Raw genomic sequence first — 23,181 nt, 5'->3', positions numbered from 1 at the left:
AGAGATAACAGTGTGTTTAGTTTGGACCCTTATTGTGCTGTTGTATTGATATTAAAGGCAGCTATCCGATTGTTTTTATGATGAATGCTTTGACTATAAAAGTTGATTTATCGTGCATTACCATATTTTTAAATGTTAATAAGTTTCTCTTCAAACAATGTATGGCAATAGACATAAGAGGACAGTTTGCACCTCCATGAAATGATACCCCAAGCTAAAAGGTGATGCCACAAAAGTTTAAGAATCCATATTATCCCAGGATAGATCAATATTCATGAGCAAGAGCAAGGCCTTCCCAAAGCCAAAACTGAGACGTGAACATGTGATGACATCAAGATGTCAAATATGAAGTCTGCTTCTTTGAGAATTAATTGGGAAATATATCTAGGTTAGTGAACAATTCCTGATTCAAAACTGCTAATGCCATTACAGGTGGAGCTCATTTAGGTCTGAAATAATACAAGTGCATCATAAAAAATGTGATTGGGGGATATAGAAGTGAAGTTGTGTAAGTCTCATTAGTTTCACTGTCCTCTTGTGCTAAAAAATAAATGTCTAGCTGTGCATTGATTATGTCACAAGTTTGTTAGAAAATGATGTCCTGAAATGAGTAGTAGTTAATTTAAACTACAGTTAAAGTAACTGTAAACAATCGACTGTTTCATCTAGGCTGGATTTCTCCCACAAGGGGTCATCAATTTCCCCATGAAAAGACTCCACTGACCTGTCAATGTGAGACCCTCCCTGTCTTACTGATTATGACCTAAATAGAAAGCGAAAACAGGGATGAATAGAAACCAGAAAGTCGACTACTCTTGACATTAGATAAAAGAGCATAATTAAAATGGGTGTAAGTGATTGTTGTCAGGGTTGTGTTTGGTTGTTCTCAGATTAAAGTCTATTATTGGACTATTGGACCTTGAATTTAAATTTGATGAAGTGACAAAGCTGAAAGAGAAAGATAAATCTCTGATTTAGTACCGTTTTCTCCAACAATGAAAGCGATATAGGCCTATTTAACCTCATTATTTCTCTAGATAACTGTTGTAAAGATGAACCACTTCAAGGAACACCTTTCATATATCATCTTGTACCATAATGTCACAAGTTTGAGCCATTATTTGAAAACCTTTTCAGAAATTAGAAATGAGGGATAAGCATCTTACAAAACTCCTGAAACTATTTTGATTTCATTGCGTTTTATTCGGAATATGTTTTTGTAAACTGCGACTATGATTTTATTCATGATTTCATGAATTAGAAAGTGTTGAAGAAATGTAAAAAATGGTCTTATGTGAAATAGATGGTGGAGTAAAGACACATTTCAAGATGTTTAATACATTGCAATTAATTTATCAGCCTACATGAACAATATATGATCAAATACGATTAAATTAAATGGGCTATTTCAATAAATGGTGGGAATTTGGGCAAATAGTAGAAATATTCACTCGTAAAACTTTTGGATAAGTTGGCACTTTTAACAAATTCTTCGTAGGGATGTGCTGACAGGCGATACTCTTCTGTGTGGCTCTGATCGATAAAGTGTTGTACGGTTGTACCGCGAGATTACTGTTTCATCTAGCGTGCATAGCAACGCTGTTGTCTGGTTTGTTGACTCCGCCTACCTGCGAGAGTTGCAAAACTTGGCCAATCAATTTTGATCTCACATTCTTTCCGCCAATAGGACCGGCCGGGGCGTGTCCGTTACATTGCTCTGTTCCGTGTGGAAAGTTTACCGGCTCGGGTGCAAAGTTTCAGCCGTCTGCAAACCAGAGCTCGTCGGCCAACGTTTCTGGAATATGCTGGTGCCGACTATGGTCTACTTTTAGGGGAATCACTGTCGGTCTATTTCATATCTCGGATTAATTTCGCTTGTGACTAAACCCATAGACCAACCGAGTGATGCTGGTTACGGTAGATAACAGTAGTGTATTAAGATACTGTTAGCATTGTCTCGTATTGTCTCAGGTAGCCAGCTAGCTTCGTTCGTTAGCTTGGAGTTGTGAATGTGTACACGGACAGCTAGCTAACTGATGTCCTAGAAAGCTTGGAGAAAGCCAGACAGAGCAAAACGTTATCTAGCTCGCTTCGCTAGCTAGCTAAGTAAACGCGAAACTTGCGTCGACTAGGGATTTTGAAGGGAAAATGGCTTGTGAGCCAAACCGTGTCCGGCTGCTATGCATGCTTTCATTGACTTTTGGATTTTTCATTGTGGAAGTCGTGGTCAGTCGGATCACTTCATCCCTAGCAATGCTGTCGGACTCTTTCCATATGCTATCGGATGTCATTGCGCTTCTAGTGGCTTTGGTCGCAGTGCGATTTGCCGAGAAAACTCAGGCGACAAACAAGAACACGTTTGGATGGATCCGGGCGGAGGTGATGGGAGCGCTGGTCAACGCCGTCTTCCTCACGGCTCTGTGCTTCACTATAATCCTGGAGGCTATCGAGCGTTTCACTGAGCCGCACGAGATCGAGAGACCCCAGGTCGTCATCGGGGTGGGCGCCGCGGGGCTTCTGGTCAACCTGCTCGGGCTTTGCTTGTTCCACGGACACGCAGGTGGCGGGCACGGCCACTCCCACGGCGGTCACTCTCATGGAAATAAGAATAAGAGGGGTAAAATTGGCAAGTCTGAAAGGCCGTCGGGAAATGGCTCCTCAGGAGAGGAGACCAACAACTTGGTGGGGAATCACAACAGCCCGAATGGCGTGAATACCGAGAGACGTAGACATGGTAAGCATGTTGGAGCTGTGTCAGAACTACAAGTCAGTGTTTTGTAACATTTTCATTGTACTCTCTTCGTTATGTTGTGGTTTTGAGGAGATATGAGGAGACAGTCCTCTTGTGGTATTGAGTTTAATCTGTCTGTCTTCTCCGTCTCCCCTGCGCTAAGCTATGTAACCTTATACAAGAAGTGTAAACAGTATTGTGGTTTCGGCATCATTTCATAAGCCACGACTATCAACGTAGCCCTATTACGTGTCATACCAAATTAATAGCACGTGCCAGGAAATTGGCTTTATCATGGCTTTCATCATGGTTAACCGTCGAGATTGCATAACAGTGAATGCATCTTCAGTGCATTGTAGTAAGGACCCCGTTGCTGCTGACTAATCCTTCGTGTTCCTATTAGGACTGTGGTTTTTGAACACGCGTGTTTGTCATCAGATAGCTGTTGCTGATGAGTTACTCTATCCATGGAAACGTGGCCTCCCTCACACCTGGCTGCTTGGTGACATTCACAGGTGAAGCCTCTGGTTTCACACTTTGTAAAGATCAACTAGCCTATAAATTGGCCTATGTAGAAACATCTCTGACTCAGCCATGAGCCATCTTGTTTTTGACAAGTCCAAACTTGCAAGCAAAATGTCTGAGAGCCCCCATTCCCTATTTTGACTGCTCACATTCCACTTCGATATTTCCAGTAATTTTACAAGTGAAATTCACTGTGGGTACACAGTGATAACCTTATTGTTACACAGCCATAACTTGATGTCTCAGCTTAATAAACAGTAATAGGCCTACGTAGCTTCCTTGGGTGTGCCACTGGTCACTGAGAGCCAGTACCTCCCACCCACATATACACACACACACACCAAGAAGGATTAAACCCATAGAAGAGACCTCATCTCTCCCCTACAATGTTAGGCCCTGCCAGTTTCAATGAATGGAGGCTATTTTCCCCTCCTCCATGCACTGATCGCTGCCACTGGGTCATACATCAGTGTAGCCGCGGAGCCGACAGCTCCAGCCACACCATTAGCCGTTGATGAATGGCCCGGTGTCTCGGCGGCCCGGGATGGAGGCGAGCAGCCGCTGCTCAGGTGTCATTGCCTCAGCGCCGCGTGTGCCGCCACACTGCCTGCAAAACACTAATTGAATTTGCTTAATGTGAGTTACGATACAGGGTGTGTTTGGTGTGTTGGCTGAATGCAGAAGTTCCCACATGCTGGTTATTGTACATGTCTGGGAGGTTTCCTTCACACGATGCACCATGGCTGATAATTTAGTTCTGTTTTATGCAGAATAGGACTTGGTGTGGCTCTCCTGTTTGTAGCCCAAATCAGTTATAACCGCCTCAGTCACAGGGCTAAATCATCTCACAATCAAAGCTAGAATCCAACATTGTTATCAGCAAATACCCCTCCGAGTAGCTCTGTGGAAAGTGAACGAGATGTTGACTTTATGGCCCTTAGAATGTATCTGGGTGTTTACACCTAAATGCGCTGTAGTGCTTCCAGTCTCAATCCAGAATCAATGTGCTCATGTCCCAGTACATTCGCCAGAGTCACTCTCCTCTTACTAGCAGCTCCAAGAAGTGTCACCCGATGATGTCACAGGCTAGAGTCCTGGCTCTCTTGTTTCAAGTTTCGGAGAGACTTGCAATTCGACACATGCAGTCTATAGTGATTTTTCTTAGTTTTTAACATACACACCTTAGTATGTGTCATAAACTGGAAACCGTGGACATTAGCTACCCCAAGTAGCCATTAGCCACCACTGACATTCAGACCTTTCCCTTCATTTATTTGGCGTTTTACTTCATATTCCAATAGGCTAAACTAAGCTCTCTCCATTTGTGTCTTCAGAAATCGGCCATAAAGACAGCACAGAGGTGCAGATGAACGGCAGCACCCATTACGAGGAGTTGGACCACGACCAAGGTTCGGCCTCGCAGCTCAATATGCGCGGGGTCTTCCTGCACGTGCTGGGTGACGCCCTGGGCTCCGTCATCGTGGTGGTCAACGCCCTCATCTTCACCTTTGTGTGGCAGCCCTGCAACCCCGACGAGGACTGCGTCAACCCATGCTTCAACAGCCACAGCACGGACCACCGGCACAGCAACCACACTCTGGTGGACCTGCTGGAGGGTCCCACCATGGCCCAGAAGATGTCCGGGCCTTGCTGGGTGCTCTACCTGGACCCCACGCTCTGCATCATGATGGTGGGCATCCTGCTGTACACCACCTACCCGCTGCTCAAGGAGTCCGCCCTCATCCTGCTGCAGACGGTGCCCAAGCAGATCGACATGCACCTGCTCAACGAGCGGCTGCTGAGCCTGGACGGCGTGCTGGCCATCCACGAGCTGCACATCTGGCAGCTGGCCGGCAGCCGCATCATCGCCACGGCGCACATCAAGTGCCACGACCCCACGTCTTACATGGAGGTGGCCAAGCGCATCAAGGACTTCTTCCACGACGAGGGCATCCACGCCACCACCATCCAGCCCGAGTTCGTCACCTTCAACTCCGAGTCGCGGGACTCCCTGTGCGAGCTCTCCTGTCGGACTCAGTGCGCCCCCAAACTGTGCTGCGGCTCCGCGGACAAGCCCGCCGCCGACAAGAAGTCCGGCAGCGACTGCAAGACGGAGGACGCTTCAGCCCTGGAGGCCATCAGCGAGACCCCGGAGCAGGCCGCGGCCGTCCAGCTGCTCCCCCGGCCGGAGGCAGAGGTCATCATCACTAGAGAGGTGGAGTCATCTCTGTGAAATGGAGGGAGAGACAGAGGAGGGGCTGGGGAAACGACTACGCCGGGCCAAAACCGTCAGACTGTCATTCGCAGGACACTCTTTGTTTTTTGACCCCTAGGCGGGGAAACTGGCTGTGTCATCGCCCTGACAAGGAAATCATCTTTCTTAGCCTTTTATCCTCTTAGTCCTCCAAAACCCTCCGTTTTACCCCCTCTGTGTCTCGGTTTCTCTCGCAATCTCCTCTCTCTCCATCTATTTCTATACCTCCACCTCCTGACCCCCCACCCCAGCCAGCCTCTCCTCTCCAGCGCAGCCCCTCTCTCGTTGTCTGTCGCCCTGGCAGTATGGCGGTGATGCATGTTGGGGTTCACTGACCTATCTCCTCCAGGACTGGAGCGAGGCCTGCATGAGTGTCCCTCATTAGCGCCGTGTTGTGATGCGTCATCTCGTCCCATGGTGTTTCTGTGCCAAAGCTTCTCACTGCAGGACTGAAGGGATCGGAGAGACCCCCTCTCCTCCGCAAGGACACAACACATGCAAGTTAGAGCACACATCACTAGGTTTTCTTCCTTTAGTCTATGGACCTATCGTCAAAGAGTCTACATTTTGTTTTTGCATAGGCTTTGAACAGATCTATTTTCTTAGCCTCTGGCCCCAAATGGAAGAGCATTGTATTGCATAATAATTTATGTATTTAAGTTATTAGAAATGATCTATTTCTCTCTGTAGATGCTTTGTAATATTTAGTTTGGATGATAGAAACAATTTTGCAATGTTATGTCTTGAATTTTTTGACAGACCATCTATGCTGTAGTCAAAAGTTTTTCAAATGTGATGTTTTATAATGATTTTGTTTCTCAGACTTTTTCTGGCCTTGACTCAGTTTTAATTGCAGTCGCTAGTTGGATACAGAAGCCGTATCGACACCTCTCTCACCTTGCCTTTTAAAAAAACAAAACAACCTGCTTCGACATAGCACTGAGTATAGTAGACACACAATGTCACTGATCTTCTTGCAAAGGCAAAGTCAAGTAAATAAATGTTCGTCGAAGATGCGATGCCTTGCGAGCCAGAGGGTCGGGTCTGTCACAAAGAAATGAGCACTGTACGCCATTGGTGAAACACTATTCTCCGTGTGAATCTATGCTGGAGGGCTTTCTGGTGGCTGTTGATTTTCATTTTCAAGTCCTCATGAATGTGTTGGGTGGGGTGGGGTGGGACCTTGTCACAATCCATGCTGAGGGATTTTTACATTTCCAGAGACTTTTTACTGCAATGTTTGCGTGACCAAACTGAAACTCGGTGTTTGAATCTCAGAGCTTCACAAGGCTCTAGTCGCTGCTTACCAGTACATTCTGGTATACTTCAACAATATGAATAACTATTTAGGGAACGACACGTCACACATAGCTTCTCTGTCCTTATTGTTTTGGACAGCTAGGCAGGCTGTTTGCTGAATTTAAGTCCATACAGTGGCCTTTGAAGTTGTAGGAATATTGATAATTCCCTCATCGTCACCACAGATATCATTTAGATGGTGATTCATAGATGCATTTCAGTTTTCCACTCCAAGTCAATGTGTATGCAATATAGAAATATGTACTGGGAAATGTATTTTGACGCGTTCCTTCATTTGTAATGTTTGGTTACTTTTATTCTGTATCTTTTGAGACTTGAGCTCCATGTGCAAATTGGAAAAAAAAAGTGTTGTTTTTTGGAATTTTAGATATGACATGTCAGCTGATGTGTTTTTGATATATATACAGTACCTGTCCAATGTGTCATTGTGAAATAAAAAAAAATCTGGCTGTTTGGTACAGTTGATGAAGTGAAATGTGCCGTTTGCTTTATTTATTACCTGTGTGAATGTGAATTACCTGTCTGACTTCTCAAAGTGGCTTGCTGTATTTTGGGATGTACCACTCATCATCAAAGTTTGAGACAACATTATGTTTGGCTTCAAGTTGCATAAGTTTAGAACATATTGTATATAAAGTGTACAAAACATTAGGGCCTTGTGAATCCAACTGAAAGCTTTGATCCCATGTTTATTTTGCCAATTAAATCCACTTCAGTCATGGAGGGGAGATAGAGAAGGGCACAACTATGATTATATTTTATACACTCACCCTATATTTCCACTGCCTGACTCACTAGATATCCATACAATATGCAGACAACAGAGTGACATTAAACTTATGAGGACATTAGCTAATAAAATATTAATTGTCCCTGCCCATTGTGGGGCTGGTGGGTTTGATTTAGCGCTCCGCAAAGCTTTAGTTGTCTAATGGCGGAGAGGGATTAATATTAAATACTTGCTATACCTCTATGCTATTTAATTACATCTGAGATGAGATTAGAAGCCATATTAAGAAGGATATTTGTGAGATAGGACCTAAAAAGCCACTTGTTACACTTTTAATCAAGCAAGGTGATTCACATTTGTGGCTCTGTAAAGCTTAAAAGTAACCCTAACCCTATTGAGTAACCATGAGTGAGTTGTACACACTGTAGAATAACATTACAGTATTTCACGACTCTTATCCATGGTGTCAAAAAATGGACATTGGCTTGAGTTAGTGGCTGTTTCTCACTAAAGTCACAATGAAACAACATTTTCGGAGCATCTTGCTTCCTTAATGTGATATACTGTATTTCTTGTTGAAAGAGGATATCAGGGAAGGATAATGCGAGGAGGGATCATTCAAAAGTGTAAACCAATGGGATATCAGTATCACTTTTATTGTTTGGAATTTGTATGTTCGCTTCCTGGTACACGACGATGTCACCATCAAAGGTTTTCTGTTTTCCAGGAAGTAAAAATAATGAGATTTTCATTAAAAAAAATACAAGAAAAAAAAACAGTTGGTACGATAGAAAGCGAAACAGTTGAGTCTCCGTTTCGGTGTGACTTTAAGCAGGGAAGGGGGGACTCAGAGTGTGTGAATGTGTGTCCGGCGGAGAGGCCCCGGGGGCCTGAGCGACTTATGTAAGAGGCCCAGGGGCATTCCAAAGGCAACAAGCGCGGGGCTCTACCCAGCATTCCTCAGTGCTGCGGGCCGGCCGGCTCGCTCCTCACTGTCTGCCCTCATTACCCACAGAGACGGAAAATGCGGACAGAGAGGGGCGGACGCGTTACAGCACCTCTCTTTTGTGCCGTTTGTGTTTTTGTCAGGTTTTCTTTGCACCTTTCCAAACGGGGGCATTGTACGCAGCGGGCCCACAGTGAAGCGGGGCCGCATTGACCCGCTGCTGACATGTTGGTTTCGTGTATTATCAGGACCCCTCTTTGGGGGTATTGTGTCCCGTCCCCAGGTTGAATAACGCCAGAGTTTTAGCTTACGCACGTCGTCGCTGCGCATACAAACGCTGTGCTGGCAAGGGGGAATCCATTTAGCTCCGGACTGACCTCTCACCCTCGACTAACCTCACCCTAACCCCCCCCCCCCCGCTCCACACCCACCCACCTGCCACCAAGCCTCCTGTCCTACTCACACTGTTGGAAAATCCCATGGACAAAGCCAGTGAGACAGATGGCATAGTGGAGTCACACACACACACACACACTGGGGTTCGACCAATATATCGGGCCGATATTGGCCTTAATATCAAATATCGGCCAGTCAGTGTCATCCACCTCTGATGTGATGGAGGTTCCTCCTTGACCACAGCCACAGAAAAAGGCATTTTCTTTGCACATTTTCTTTATTCTTTAAATTGTGTTTATTTTGCTGCTAACTCTAAAAGAATTTCATTATTGTGGGTTTCAATGGAGAGTTTTAGTGTCTAAATGATGGCCTATCTGTTGTTTCAGAGGCTTTTCCACCCTGACATGTTATGGGGGAACCACTGAATCCCTGTAATGTTTTGCATTAAAAATACCCAAATCCAAAGACATTGAATATCAGCACAACATATCAGCTATCGGCAACTTCAGTCTAAAAATATTGCCACGGGTACCGGCCTTCAGTTTATCCATGCAGCATCTCTTCAAACGCTACCAAATGCAAGTCTACTGGGGCCTGAAGGCCACACAGTGAAGTCTATTTATCAATCAGTACTGTCCATCTCTGCTGTGATAGTTACTTACAAGGCTCCTTCTTTCACCACATATCAGTAGCTTTCTCGTCACTAGTAACAGAGCCGTTTCAAAAGATAAAGGGAATGAAGCTTGCAGTGAAAGCTACTGTTATCTGAGGAAAAGTTCTCTATTAAAGGGCATTGTAGTAGTAACCAGTGACTTCTGAGCTGTTTGGAGAGAAAGAGTCCGCTGTGTTACAAAGTGCCATTTACAAACCACAGCTTGGTATTTCACTGACACAGGGGTCACTTTCAGCACAATTCACTTTCAGTAAAATCACTGTTCACAGCCTTTGACTATAAATGGCTCTTTCAATCTAGAAGTCATGAAGGGTCTGTCATTACTATGTGAGCTGCATATTCTAAAGTGAATGAACTGAATTTGACATGTATAGGCTGTTGTTGTGTTATCCTGTATTCTTCATATCCTAGATGAGAATACAATTGCATTTTACCTTTCAAACTCTGTCCTTCCTGTGCTCGAGGACAGGTTTGTTTATTATAGTGAACTCTCAGTAGTATCTCCCATGGCCACGAACCAGATAAATGTGTCCTTGATGCCACACTGACGCAAGGCTCCACTGAGAATGAAAGGGAAAAGATAGAAAAGTTGACCGGAGGCTGTTGGAGGATCTGTGGGTAAGTGTGCAGTTTAATGGAAGTGATAGCAAAAGCTTATTTATGGAGAGGAAACACAATTTGTATGCTTTCAGGAAAGAGATATTTACGTATATAAACACTGATTGTGCGATCCTCTGCCACAAGAATATCCCATGTGTATTCATTACAATTTGAATGCTTATTGTTTTATATTTATATAAAATAAATAAATTCATATAATATTTATGTCCAAAAGGAGTTAGCACCTGTCTGGACATGTTTTGGTTTGGTGTGATTGTTCAAGTTTTTGTGGTTGGAAAAAAAAGTCTTCTCTGGTTTCTAGCTTGGAACTAAGTTGTTCATGTTCACATTGATCATATCGTGTCAGACTGGATCAACATGTTGACATCTTAAATTGAGCTGTAATCCCCACTAACTGGTTATCTGACCAACTGCTGACTGGTCAGTTTCAGGTTTGCTTTGAACGCAACGGACACAGAGAAAGTGAACTGAAACAGACATGTGGGCCGTAAAAGCAGAACTCTGCCTTGAATTTACCAATTTGTGTGGAATAAATGCTACTGAATAACCTGTTTTTGTCTACATCAGTCAGCACACAGCGGGCTGAGGAAAATATCTATCAAGAGATGAAGTGATGAGTGGACACCGCAGTGGCTTTAAATGAGATGAAGTGGCTTGCAACTAGTTACAACTCCTCTAGTGTCTGAATACTTTTTTAGACTAATGCCACTTTTCTGAGTACATTTAAAGTGGTAATCCATGGCATTTTCATACCAATAAATGTCTGTTTTACTACTCTCTATGGCTGATTCATGTAACACAAAAGTGATTCAACTGATATCCAGATCATGAAAGCTTTTACATTTGCTGTTCTAAACACCCGGTGTCTGGTAGCTCTTTCCCAGGAAAAATACTCTGGCACACAGAAAATGATGCGTTTTACATTTTCAGTTTCTTTGGAATAAATAGAAGAAGAATTGTAGACTTTATCTACCATAACTGATATCGCAGCTTATTATCACAGCTTTATTCATATGTGCTAAAAAGGAACACTTAGCTGGCAATGATTTTTGCTTTAAAGGAGCGAAGTACTTCAGCATTTTTAATGAGATACTCTTGCTTGAGCGATCTTCTTAGGCAAATACTCTCATTTTGACATGAGTAGAATTTAACTGAAGTACTAATACTTCCGCTTGAGTAAATAGTTCTCTCTCCACCTCTGATGACATTTCAAATCTAGAAGTACTGACAAGCATTAGTGATGTAAGACACAGCCATGGGAAACCAGAGGCCGGGGTAGACGACCATATAGTTTAAAAACTGCTGGCTTACAGAGTGAAAAAAAAAAGAGACCCGGCTCATTAAACTGGATTACACCTCTCCCTCACCTCTCAGAAACCTTTCATCGGACCACATGACCAGGTCGTACCCAGAAAAGACCTGTCCGTCTTGGCGAGAGATTAGAGACGCTGGAATGTTAACCAGCTCTGCGACGAAGATGAAGATGATGATGATGATGGTCCAAGTGGAGACCGGCGGTCACCACCAACACTGAGCCAATAACACTGCAGTGGCAGTCCAAGTAGGATAAAGGCTTTTTTCGGCACTGAGTGTACAAACTAGTGGGACCTCCTGCTTTTTTTTTTTTTTTCCACGAAACTGACTGAGGGAATCCAGGGGAAAACTACTGATCCCTTATTTCACCTCTTAAATACACAAAGAGGGGGGTGTAAATGAGGGGGAGAAGGCATATTAGAGAAGGATTTTGTAGCCTTGACACTCACTACTATGGCAGACCGGTGAAAAACAAATGGTATACTTAAATAGAAATCACTCTCTGGGTTCAGGAGCGGGGGGTTAATGTTTCACCGGCTGCCTGTACTGTACATCTCATGCCTCGCTCTCCAATCTCGCAGACTTTGATCACAGAGTTGAGTGGGGTCAACCGGCAATAATTAATTCCTCACCGATAAACCGGGCTGCCGGCGAACACTGAGGGAGAGAAGAGAGAGGGAAGATCAACACCAAACAAGCTCACTCTTCCCCTCCACTGTTACGCAATCTGCATACAGTGGAGACAGCAGGCGTCTTGGACCCGTTGCACCTGGAAGCGCCGTCATCAGCCACTTGACCAATCACAGCGCGAGGAGGACTGCAAGTCTTCACACTCCCAGCAGCTCATCACAATGCAGCTGGTGTGATCTGAAGATAGATGGGTGCTAAATATTGACTGGAGTGTTGTAAAATTGTTAGGTTTGATAAGTTACTGCTGCAGGAGTGTAGCAGGATTTCAATATGACATACTTTATGGGGATTGTTAAAGGGGCATTTCACCCATAATACAGTTAAATCCTATGAATCCTGAAGGGTTTTCACTATGGGTGACAGTAGAAACAGGTTCCCTTTACTTTATAATCATCCCACTTCTCATTAGATAATGAATATGGAACAAAAGAACAGATTGTCAGCTATTATTTCTGACTCTTTACTTGCTTATTTGTTAAAACTTAATAGAGAAATGGTGTGTGTTGTGGTCACCCCACTCCAAATTCCAATCAGGTAGAACTGTTGCCATATTAGTTATCTTACAGCAGGTCAATTTGGTGTCATAAACATCATATAAAACTGTATCTTTGGCATCAACATCAAAACAACTTCCCTTCCTCTCACATGTTTTGATAGTCATAATAGTAACTGGTTATTGAATCTTTTAAATGACTCTTCTAATTGGTAATTTATAGATTTGTAATTGTGACTTTTTAATTTCAAAACAAAACAAAAAACAGTAATGCTTGTCTTTATTTACTGGTAAATCCTGGCAAATAAATGCTAAACAACTGAATTCAGCACAAGCGTCATTGCAATATATATATTTACATTACACAGTAAATATGAGGAAGGTTCATACACTCTGTCTGCTGCTGGTTTGATATATTTCTGCACACACTGCAGCCCTCCATGACCACAGTGTGTTTTCTGACAGACCCACTGAGCCCAAGCAGAAACATAATATAAGATAAAAAACAGATCAAATAGAGCGGGACTAAAATAAAGAAAAACAAATTATATAAAAGCCTGTCAAGTGCGTTTTAAGAGGTCATTTAAAAGATGACACAGATTCTGCCAGCCTGAACCCCTCAAGCAAGTTGCTGCAGATTGTATTTTATGTGTTTTTTATTTATTGTATTGATGTAATGCTGTTTTTTTTTTTTATTGTGCCACTCGTTCCTCTGCACATCTGTTTTCCTGCTTCATACCCAATTGCACTCTGTCTTGAAGATCCACACTGCCTTATGTTTACCTTATTTTTTTTCCCCATTTTTCATATTTTGTCTATTTTAAAGGGACTGGAATTATTCAATCAGTCACTCAGTTCACAACAGGCCAAAATGAGAAATGTGGTTCAAAATTCTGAGCCATGTCTTGAAATCCAGCAACCGAGATATTATTATTGTACTGATGACATAAATCTTATGCATGTTGTGCAGTGTTATGTAATGCTGGAGCTGAGGAGAGGCAGGTCACAAACAAAGTTATCACCATTTCACAATGTTTTTGCTGCTCTTTCTCCCCCTGATCTCCTCCTCCACCCGCTCTCAGGAACTCCAGCTACGGTTCCGATTTATCTACGGGAAGCAGGGCAAGGTCAAAACACTGCTGTGGTAGAAGCCTCGCAAGCAACCACTCCCAACACACACACACACACACACACACACACACAATGCATGTTGTCACGAGGATGTGCAGGAGAGTGAGAGTGACTGAGACATTGATAAGAGGAATTCTCTGAAAACCAGAATATGGTTCCTCCTAACCAGATCAAATACTTTCACTGTTGATCCCCCCCCCCCACACACATACATAACCTGTCATTATTTGTGTGTGTGTGTAATTTGCTTTGTTGTGTTATATCCCGTTTATGGTCTATTTTCTCTTCTTGTAGCACTTTTAGTTCTGTTGTTTGTCACCTCGTTTGTTTCTATGTCACGTGTCCTTGTCTTTCCCTCTGTCACACCTTTGCTTGCTTTGATTTTATCATAATTTATTTTTTTATTTAATTAAATTTTGTATTTTTATTTAATTTTCCCCTACCCCAAAAGACAGCTTTTGCTAGGCCATAATTATAAATAATTGTACATAATGTTCTTAACTGGCCTAAATAAAATAAAATAAAATAAAATATCCCTCCCTATCTCCCCACACTCATTCTCTCTCTCTCTTGCCCTCCAGTATGTCCACCATGTAAGTTGGGCTATACTCACAGGCATGTGGTAATAGTTAAAGTTTACACTATGAGTTCATGTACTTAAACCACATTAATTGGCTAATCTTTGCTACTTTCCACTGGCAATGTTTACCTAATAAGTTCCTAATAAACCTATTACATACAGGCTGAGAAACTAAAAGTCAGTTGGATCAATGTGCTTTTGCTTTTCTTCTGTGTTCAGTCAGTCACTCTGGTGACTTGATCTCTGATTTAACCACTAATTAACAGCCTGTTCAGACTTGTCCTTCATTTAAAGAATAGTTATTTAGGACATAAGAGATTATTTGTCTTGGTCTTTCCTACAGTAAACATCCATAAACCAACTACCTGCATAGGGGATGAGTTAACAATTAAAAGTTGATCCATAGCTTTCCAATCAGCTTTCACCAACTGTTTTGTAATTATCAGAATTGTGTTTTATGTATGCGCTGACACACAGGACTCATTCCAAAGACAATCCATACAATGACACAACTAAATCTAAATATCTTTTGTCTTTTCTATACTGCTGAACCACTTGTCCTTCCTGCCGCATCAACGCACCAAAGATACCAAGGGAGGGTGTTAAAGAACCAAAAAAAGAACATCATCACTGAATAATCAAACGCCAAAGCAAAACGCTTGAGAAGCAGCAGAAGCACATGAGGCCGCGTGCGCCGGCTAACCCACAGCCCTGGGTCTTTCTTGTTCCTGCTGCCAGAATCGCAGACTCAGTCAACACGCAGAAAGCAAACACTTCTCCCCTGCCTCGCCGACAAAACCGCCTGAAATCGGTGATAAACCAGAGAGGAAAGTGTGACGGCAGAAGTGTAATCGCTCCTCGGGCTATCCACCATTGTTGGGTGACATTCACAAAGCCGGTTCTGTGGTGTGAGCGGATTGTGAAAACTGATATCCATGGAAAGTGGTGTAATCCTGAAAGAAAGCATGTCATGGAAAAGTGTGTGCCACAACACGGGGGTGTTTTTTTAATCTTTTTTTTTTTTTGTGATAGTGATTGGCTGTTTGCTGCGGCATCTACAGCGGGCTGCGTGTCCTTGATGACAGACAAACAGGGGCAGCTGCACAGCAAAAGAATGGCTCTATAATGGGAACACACACAGCAGAAAGCGCACCAGTAAGCAGCGAGTAAAGTGTTGGATGCGTTTTTCCACATAGTTGTACTTCCAAAGTGTTTACACAAGCTTGTTTTTCTGAATTTTTCAGCCACAGGAACATACAGTAGGCTCTCCGGGAGTCACAATGTTTTTCCTGTATCTCACTGTATTCATATAACTTTCTCATGATCTTCCCCCTGCAGCAGCTGTCCCAGCATGCATTGGGTGGAAGGCAGGGAAACACCCTGGACAGGTCATGAGTCCTAACGCAGAACAACACTCCCATTCACACCTGCGGGGCAAGCTGGAGTCTCCAGTCCACCTGACTTGCCTGTGTTTGGACTGTGGGAGGTAACTCACATAAACACGGGGAAGAACATGACAGCACAAACTCAGAAAGGTCAGAGGTCAGATACAGAGCAGCAGCCTTTGAGCTGGTAGGGATGCAGTGTCTTGTTCAAGGACACTGCAGCAGGGCTTTAACTCGGGTCGTCCGGTTGATGGATGGTCTCCTTACCCGCTGCCCTCTAATAGACTTGGTTGGAAGTAATGGCAGAACAAACGGTCCATTACTCTACCATGATACAGTATCCATCAGGAGAGAGTGACAGATAGAGAGCAAGAGAGAGACAGAAAGAGGCAGAGAGAGCAGGTACTTCATCAAGGAGGTCATGAGCTCATGTTGTGTTAGTGTTAGCGGGACAACACTAACAACGGCGCTGTAAGCATCTGATCCCACTGCAGATGAATTAGAGTGTGAGCGATGTTATCCGAGACGCTCAGACGTTCAATACAGGCTAAATCAATTAGTCTGAGAATTTGACAGTGCCCCGGTCAGGGAGATAACGCCGCATTCTGCACGGAAAGTCAACCGAGTTTGGAGTAGAGGAATTTATTCTTTCATTTCATTACATTTCCAGCCATCTGTCCTCGCAATATGGCCGTGTAACAGGCAGAGAATTGGGCCTCGGGGTGTCCATGCTAAACTGACTCTGTCTGACTGCAGCAAGCTGGCATACTGATCTCCACTCAATAGGCTGGTTAGGCCGGGATAAATGCACAAAGAAATGAAGCGTGTCATCACTCTTCTTGTCCATGCGACTTTTAGCACGTTGTTGTTTGATTTGACAGTTCTGTAGCAGGAATTTAATCCAAAGGTACAAAACAACTTGTAGGAATAAATGGTCACAAATTCATAGGAATAAATGGTTTCACTCATTACTTTTGACTTGCAACGATGACAGTGCAGGTATGAGCTCTATGTCACAGTTTCCAGATGCCTCCTTATCTAGCGGCTCGGACCATGATGAGCTGTGAGATAGAGCAGTCAGCTCAGAGACACTGACCTTAGTACGTAGTCCATGGAGGCTTCACTACTAAAATGGGACCTTGGCCAAAGGCCAATGAAAAAGGGGATGTCAGCAAATCAGGGGTTTTTCAGTGCGCTCATGTGATCTGCCCTGAACTTCCTTCCCTGTAGTCACACTAGAGGGGAGCTGCACTGTGGACCGGTCGGCCGATTTCAATTCCAGTCAGACATGCTGAAGCACATATTTGTTATTACACAGGTTTGTTATTGCGAAATTTACACGCGTTGGAAGACCTAGTGACAGTTTGTTAAGACAGAGAAACAAGAGAGGAAGAGGTTAGATACATGAGTCAGTTTTATGCAACTCAGTCAGATTAAGAAGTGAGAGTAAAGTTACAGGGAGTGAACTGCAATTACAGCAGCAGTTCTATACATTGGCATCACTTGTAGCGCTCACTTCCCTCATTTTCTGAGTGAGGCTGAGCGCCCTTTCAAAATTCTCCTATAACACCCTCAGACGTCTCTACCTCTCTCATAATCCTTCTCTTTGCCTTTCTTTCCCTCTGCTTCTAGGAATTCCCCCTCACTCCCTCCTCTTGCATCACTCTAGTTGCTTTCCTCCTCTAAAGTTCTCCCCTGTTTCCCCTCGTCTTCATGTCTGGGCTGGAAAGTAAACGGTTACATTTGGAATTTAATTCGATTATTTTTTTCAGTAATGCTACTTTTTTGAGTTCTTTTAAAAGTCTGTACTATTAAAGTGATAACTTGTGACATTTTCATATAGATACATGTCTGTTTTACTGCTCTCTATATTGCTGATTCATATAACATAAAAAACAACAACAATCAAGCGGTTTATCACTTTAATTCAGTTGAGTTTTATTGTTAGACATAACAATAGGGAATACAATGACATCTGCCATACTATATTTCAAGCATCTAAAATCATGAAGGGCAAAAACTGAACGTGTTTAACGTGTTAATATTTTATTCACCTCAACCTTGAGAACTCATAAATCCAAAGTCATCAAAGCAAGCTTTCAGAATGACAGCCTTAAAGTCCGTTTCGGTGGAAAAGACCTTTAACTTCAGCGTTGAGCATCCAGCGGCTGAGTCAGTGTGTTGTGTGTGTGTGTGTGGGTCAGCTCATCATGTGATCACGAGTTGCTCAGTTCACCACGGAGCGTGTAGTGTGTACAGTCGGGTGCAGAGTGCACACGGCCAGACCCAGACGACACAATGACAGATGTGGGGACAGGGGCCCAATGTGAACCGGCCTGACAATGAGACAAAGCTGACATTCAGCCCGGCCCTGTGTCTGCAGCACTTCACCGCTCTCTGGGGGGGCTTGTTCCCTCACTGGAGGGGCCCAAAGGCTTGATTGTCTCATAATGTGCTGCGCGGCGAGCTCCGATAATGTAAGTGGGGTAATATGCAGTGCCAATTCAATACACGCTCTCAGCTATTATCTACTAAACAAACCTCTCTGTGTGTGCCAGGAGCTGTGAGCCATTCTCCCAAGACTCATGACCCCCCCCCCCCCCTCTGTTTCCTTGTTATGGTTGCTGAGCAAGGAATGTGCGAGAGTGGAGGTGTATGGATTAATATTTGTCCAATAGGTGCGGCGGTGTTGTTTATTTGGCCAAACTTTTCAAGCTTTTCATCTCAAGAATGTGAAGTATGGGTTCTCATAACAACGCTCCTGCACACCCCGGTCCCCTTCCTCTTCCTCTCAGCCCCACAGGCTGCATATTCACACAAGCTGTAATTACCTCGTCTAATGTGCCGGTGCAGAAATATTACAGCAGAGGCAAAGAAATAATGAGGTTAACAGCTTCTATTTAACCTTTTAGCAGCTAACAGGACTTACAAATATGGTGAGCATCTTCCCCCTAGTGGTGCGTTTGAGTGCTGAGGATATGGGACCTGTGAGGAATACCATTAGAAAAATGGTTTCCAGTGGCATTCAAACAATTGTATTCAAATATTAACCCCAAGGCATGAGATTAGTGCCATGTTTGAACTGAGTGTAATGAGCCATTAAATTAACCATTACACAGAGACACTAAGGATATAAGAAGCCTACTGTATGTGTGTGTGCACAGTGTAGGGGAAGCCAAAGTATAGTTTTACAGACAAATATAGTTTTGTTTACTAAAGATTTCACATGATAGTGCAATAATTAACTTAACAGAAAGGAGTTAAGCTCACCAGCAAGGACAGTTTACTTTCAACAGATAGCCATTGGCTAGAGTGTTTACATTGGGTTGCTGGGGAAATTAATGAAGAAATCAGCAACTGCAGCTTCACTTAAAGCCTCCATCTGTAATGGTTGTGTGGCGCCCCCTGTTGATACTGTTATTCCAGGATAAGTCTCTTAACAGTACAATACAGAACTGAACTGGTGCACCTGCAATGCACTTACCAAATCTAACCTATTTGGGAGTATCTTTTAATATCTTATCCCTCTCTCTGAGAAACAATGAATGGCAACAAGTTTAGGCAATAAGAGCAGTATTTGTATTTGAAAGTCAAATTAGTATATTTTTCTGTGAGTAACAACTCATGTGACTCTCTGAACCCCTGAGGCAGTAAACCCCTCCCATGTGGTAGTCCATGTAGGTCAAAACACAAGCATGAACAATCATTGACTCTGGGATTTGGGTGATAAACGTACTAGACAATATGAGGCGGGGGTCTAAACCTGTGTCATGTCAGACCACACAGGTGTCTTTCAGCCATTCATGGCAAATCTCCCAAACCTCCCAAACCGCACAGGGCAACAGCGGCGTCCGATGACGCACCGTTAGAGTTACGGTTACTTTGGTGAGGTTATCACTGAGCTGATAGGGGGAATTACTTTAGAGGATTAGCACTGTCATCTGTTTGGATTAAAGGGAGATCTTACCTGCCCATCTGTCACCTACAAGCTGAAGTACATATACTGCCTTTAACAGGCCCGACTCTTACCCACAGTGGATTCATATAAATATACTGTATGCTCATTCAGATTAAAGACATGACACTGTGGCCCTGAACAAGAGCGGCGTCCTCTATCCGGATTATGCTACTATTCATTTTGGTTGCATCTTGACTGTCTGCCAAAGGATGCACGGCCCTCATCATTATCTACTGCCTTACACACATAATGGCCCGAGGGACAGTAGCGGTGCATGTATGTAAACACTGCCTGAACCACAGAACAGGTATTTAGCTTTGAGCGAACACAAAGCACACAGTCAGTGGAGAGGAGGAGGGGCAAGGATGTAGTAAACCTGACAAAACTCACCTTTTTATTTGTGAACTAGCTGCTTTCTAGGATGATATACATGTTTATCATATAAACCTAGAGTATACATCATAGTAAGTAGAATTAGACTGATTTAAATGACTTGAAAATGCCAAGGAGATAAAAGATAAATTGATACTCCTCTGAAAATATAGCTGGTTTTCTGTTTACACTGGTGGATGTCAGTGTTGTGATCACTGAGTGGAGGTCATAGTTCATCCAGCTTTTTATTCAGCAGTGTAGAGGAGGAGGAGGTGGTGTGTGTGTGTGTGTGTGTGTGTGTGTGGGGAGATGGGGCTTCACGGCTACTTCTGAATACGTGCAGTGAATACTGTCTGAGGTTAGCTGGGTAAGCTCACACCTACACACAGAATAAGCCAACAAACCTTGATATCCACCTACACACACATACAATCTGGACTCTTTTGCTGTCTCTCTCCCTCTCTCTATCGCTGTCTCTCACTCTTGCCCCCCCCGCCCCTCCAAAACACACACATACATACGCACATTCCCAGCAAATAATCCCAGCAATTAATCACTTTTTCAACCTGCTATAATTCATGCAAGACCGCTCTGCTCTGGGCCGGCGAAGCTCGTTAGCTGTGGGGAAAATCATTTACGCAGGCTGACCTCTCGCAGATGCTGCTGCCACTCCCCGCATAACTAAGCTGTCGTCACCGTGAGCCCACACACGTTAACTAACCCTATCCTCAAAAACGCCATGCTCTCCCTCTGCCTTTATCGCTCCCTATCTCGCTCTCTCCCTCTTATCTGTCTCTCCCTTTGATTTATCTCTCTCTCTCTTCCCTCTCTCCGCTCAACCCACTCCTCCCTCTTTATCTGCCTCTTCATCGCTCTCCACCTCCCTTTCAGCTGATGGAGCTTATTGTGGACAAATAGGCTTAGGAGCATCGCTATGGCAACGGCGAATCGTAAAAAGCTACATAAGCACTTCATCAGGGGCTGTGATCCGATGGCTCCCATTGGAGATAGTGCCCCCAACCTCCAGCAACAAGTAAAGGCAGGCCAGAGGCTCCTGGGAGGAGGAGGGGACAGAGAGAGAGGGAGGGAGAGGGAGAGGGAGAGGGAGAGGTGGAGATTATCCTGTAGGACTGTGACAAGAAGAGTGTTCAGAGAGAATCCACATCTCTATTCACTCACCTTGTTTTCACTGAGCTACTCTTTTCTCTGCAAAATCCATCGAACTGGAGGTCTGAGGACTTTCTGAATCTCCTTCAGACTGATTTGATTTGCTGTCGGGTCCAAAGTAAAACTTGGGATAAGGTAAGAAGAGGTTTCTTTATTTTCTTTTTTTATATGCTTTGCTTTAGAGCTAGTTAACAAAAGCAGCTTTGGATAATGGTTAGTAAAGTGGTCAGTGCCATTTCAAAATACTTCAAAATGTGAATGTCTGTCAAAAGGAGGCAGCAGGAGGACCAAGATTGAAAAAGGATGGTCAGAAAATTGAACTACAAGCAAAAATCTAAAAAATAAAAAATCTAAAGTAGGCCAAGAAAACTAATTTTCTGTTGTCCATGAGAAATTAGTGCATTTGAACATGCCAAAGGCCTACGGAAATGAGAGGGACCTCAGCTGATATTCATGAATGTATTTCTTTTGAATAGAATCAATTAATTTGAAAACAAATGTTATAATTAAACATGAACTAAATACAGTTGAGCTGGACTGCGGGTTGGATAATATGGAATTACAAGCTACACAAGACATCTGAGGGGTTTTGAGGAGTGACTGACAGATCACTGCTATAACATACAGGGGCATCATGGCTGTATTGGCTGAATGAATCCATTTGGAAGGGCAAGACAGCTCAGCATTAAATTGTAGGATGTGCCAGTAAGTTTAAAAGCCACATCTGTGGCATGTAAGCTCAAGGGCAGGGCTGGGACTAATCTCAGTCTGTCTCTTTGTTGTCAATGCATCTGCACATGCTGGCTGACATCTTGGTTATCTGACCTACAGCAGCAAAACAACCCCAACATGTCAATATAGTGTTATCAAATAGGTATCTGTGTAATACTAGTGGTTTAACATAAAATATGGAAGAGTACAAGATCAATATATCTACAGATTGACAGAAGATTAAAGAGGACAGTTACAAAACTAAATGACAACCTAATAAAGCAGAATGTATTACAGAATTAAGAGCTCACCTGCAAAATTATCAAAGTACAACATTACAAATATATGGACTACCACAATATATTAAAACTGTCAAATGTACGTTTATAGAATGTGTTTTTAAAGAGATAGGAGGAATTACAACAGTCTATCAGCCATATGTCTTCAGGAAGGCTTTTCCAAAGCTTATGGATCTTAAATGTAAAACTACTATCTTTAATAGTCCAGACTTAACAATACTCAGTGCCCCCTTCCCTGAATTTTCAGTATTTTCTCCTCAAAAAGAAAAAAGCCAGAGCCGGAATATTGAATGGCGTACAGCGTCTATGGGAGTGGATATGACACCTGTAGAACAAAGGAGAGTGGGTGAAATTCTCCTTCGGCAATATAATTAGATCTATAAAAACAGCCTGTTCAGACTTCTGAGGACAGGGTCTGGCAAATTATGAAAGCAGTAGGCCTACATGTAATATATAAGATAAATGAAAAAAAAGAAAGAAAACTAAATATAACTGAATGCCCTCTCCACAGCCTTGCAAAACAAAGAAACAATCAATTGAACTAACCAACCATTTAAACATTTAATAGCTTGGACATTCAATTCTGTAATGTTGTCTTGTTCAGGGGGTCTCAAGATTATGAAAGTTATGAAAACAGTAAATCTAATCTACTGTATACCAATGAAAAAATACCCAAACTAAAGCCAGAATGCATTCTCCTCATATTCTGCATACACTAGCCTTACAAAAATACTGTTTGATCCATTGTGAAATCAACTGAGCCAACCAAAAATTTTAACAACTTAATTTAATTCAAGGCCACATCCAGTCATTTCAGCACGATGACTCCCTCTGATTCTCTTTCCTTCAGCAGGGAGACCAGGGCGAGTTGGGGAGGACAAGGCC

General features: G+C 43.2%; 1 protein-coding gene across 2 annotated transcripts; it reads left to right on the top strand.

Annotated features, from left to right (window-relative positions):
- Positions 1–1,793: 1,793 nt before the first annotated feature.
- On the top strand, positions 1,794–7,295 carry slc30a1a (solute carrier family 30 member 1a). 2 transcript variants are annotated; one of them, XM_071528765.1, is made up of 2 exons: positions 1,794–2,734; positions 4,606–7,295. In XM_071528765.1, the coding sequence occupies exons 1-2, from the start codon at positions 2,149–2,151 to the stop codon at positions 5,487–5,489; spliced, it is 1,470 nt and encodes a 489-aa protein (XP_071384866.1). In that variant the 5' UTR covers positions 1,794–2,148; the 3' UTR covers positions 5,490–7,295. The 2 variants fall into 2 exon arrangements, with proteins under 2 accessions (XP_071384866.1, XP_071384865.1); XM_071528764.1 differs by having other exon boundaries at positions 4,591–7,295.
- Positions 7,296–23,181: the final 15,886 nt, after the last annotated feature.

Source organism: Centroberyx affinis, unplaced genomic scaffold (assembly GCF_046629955.1).
Source record: "Centroberyx affinis isolate AG114_WGS23_722 - 3 ecotype Tasmania unplaced genomic scaffold, CSIRO-AGI_Caff_v1 ptg001724l_1, whole genome shotgun sequence".
In the NCBI taxonomy this organism is placed as follows: Eukaryota; Metazoa; Chordata; class Actinopteri; order Beryciformes; family Berycidae; genus Centroberyx; species Centroberyx affinis.
Note: the sequence above shows the minus strand (reverse complement) of the source record. Positions and strands in the feature narration are given on the sequence as shown.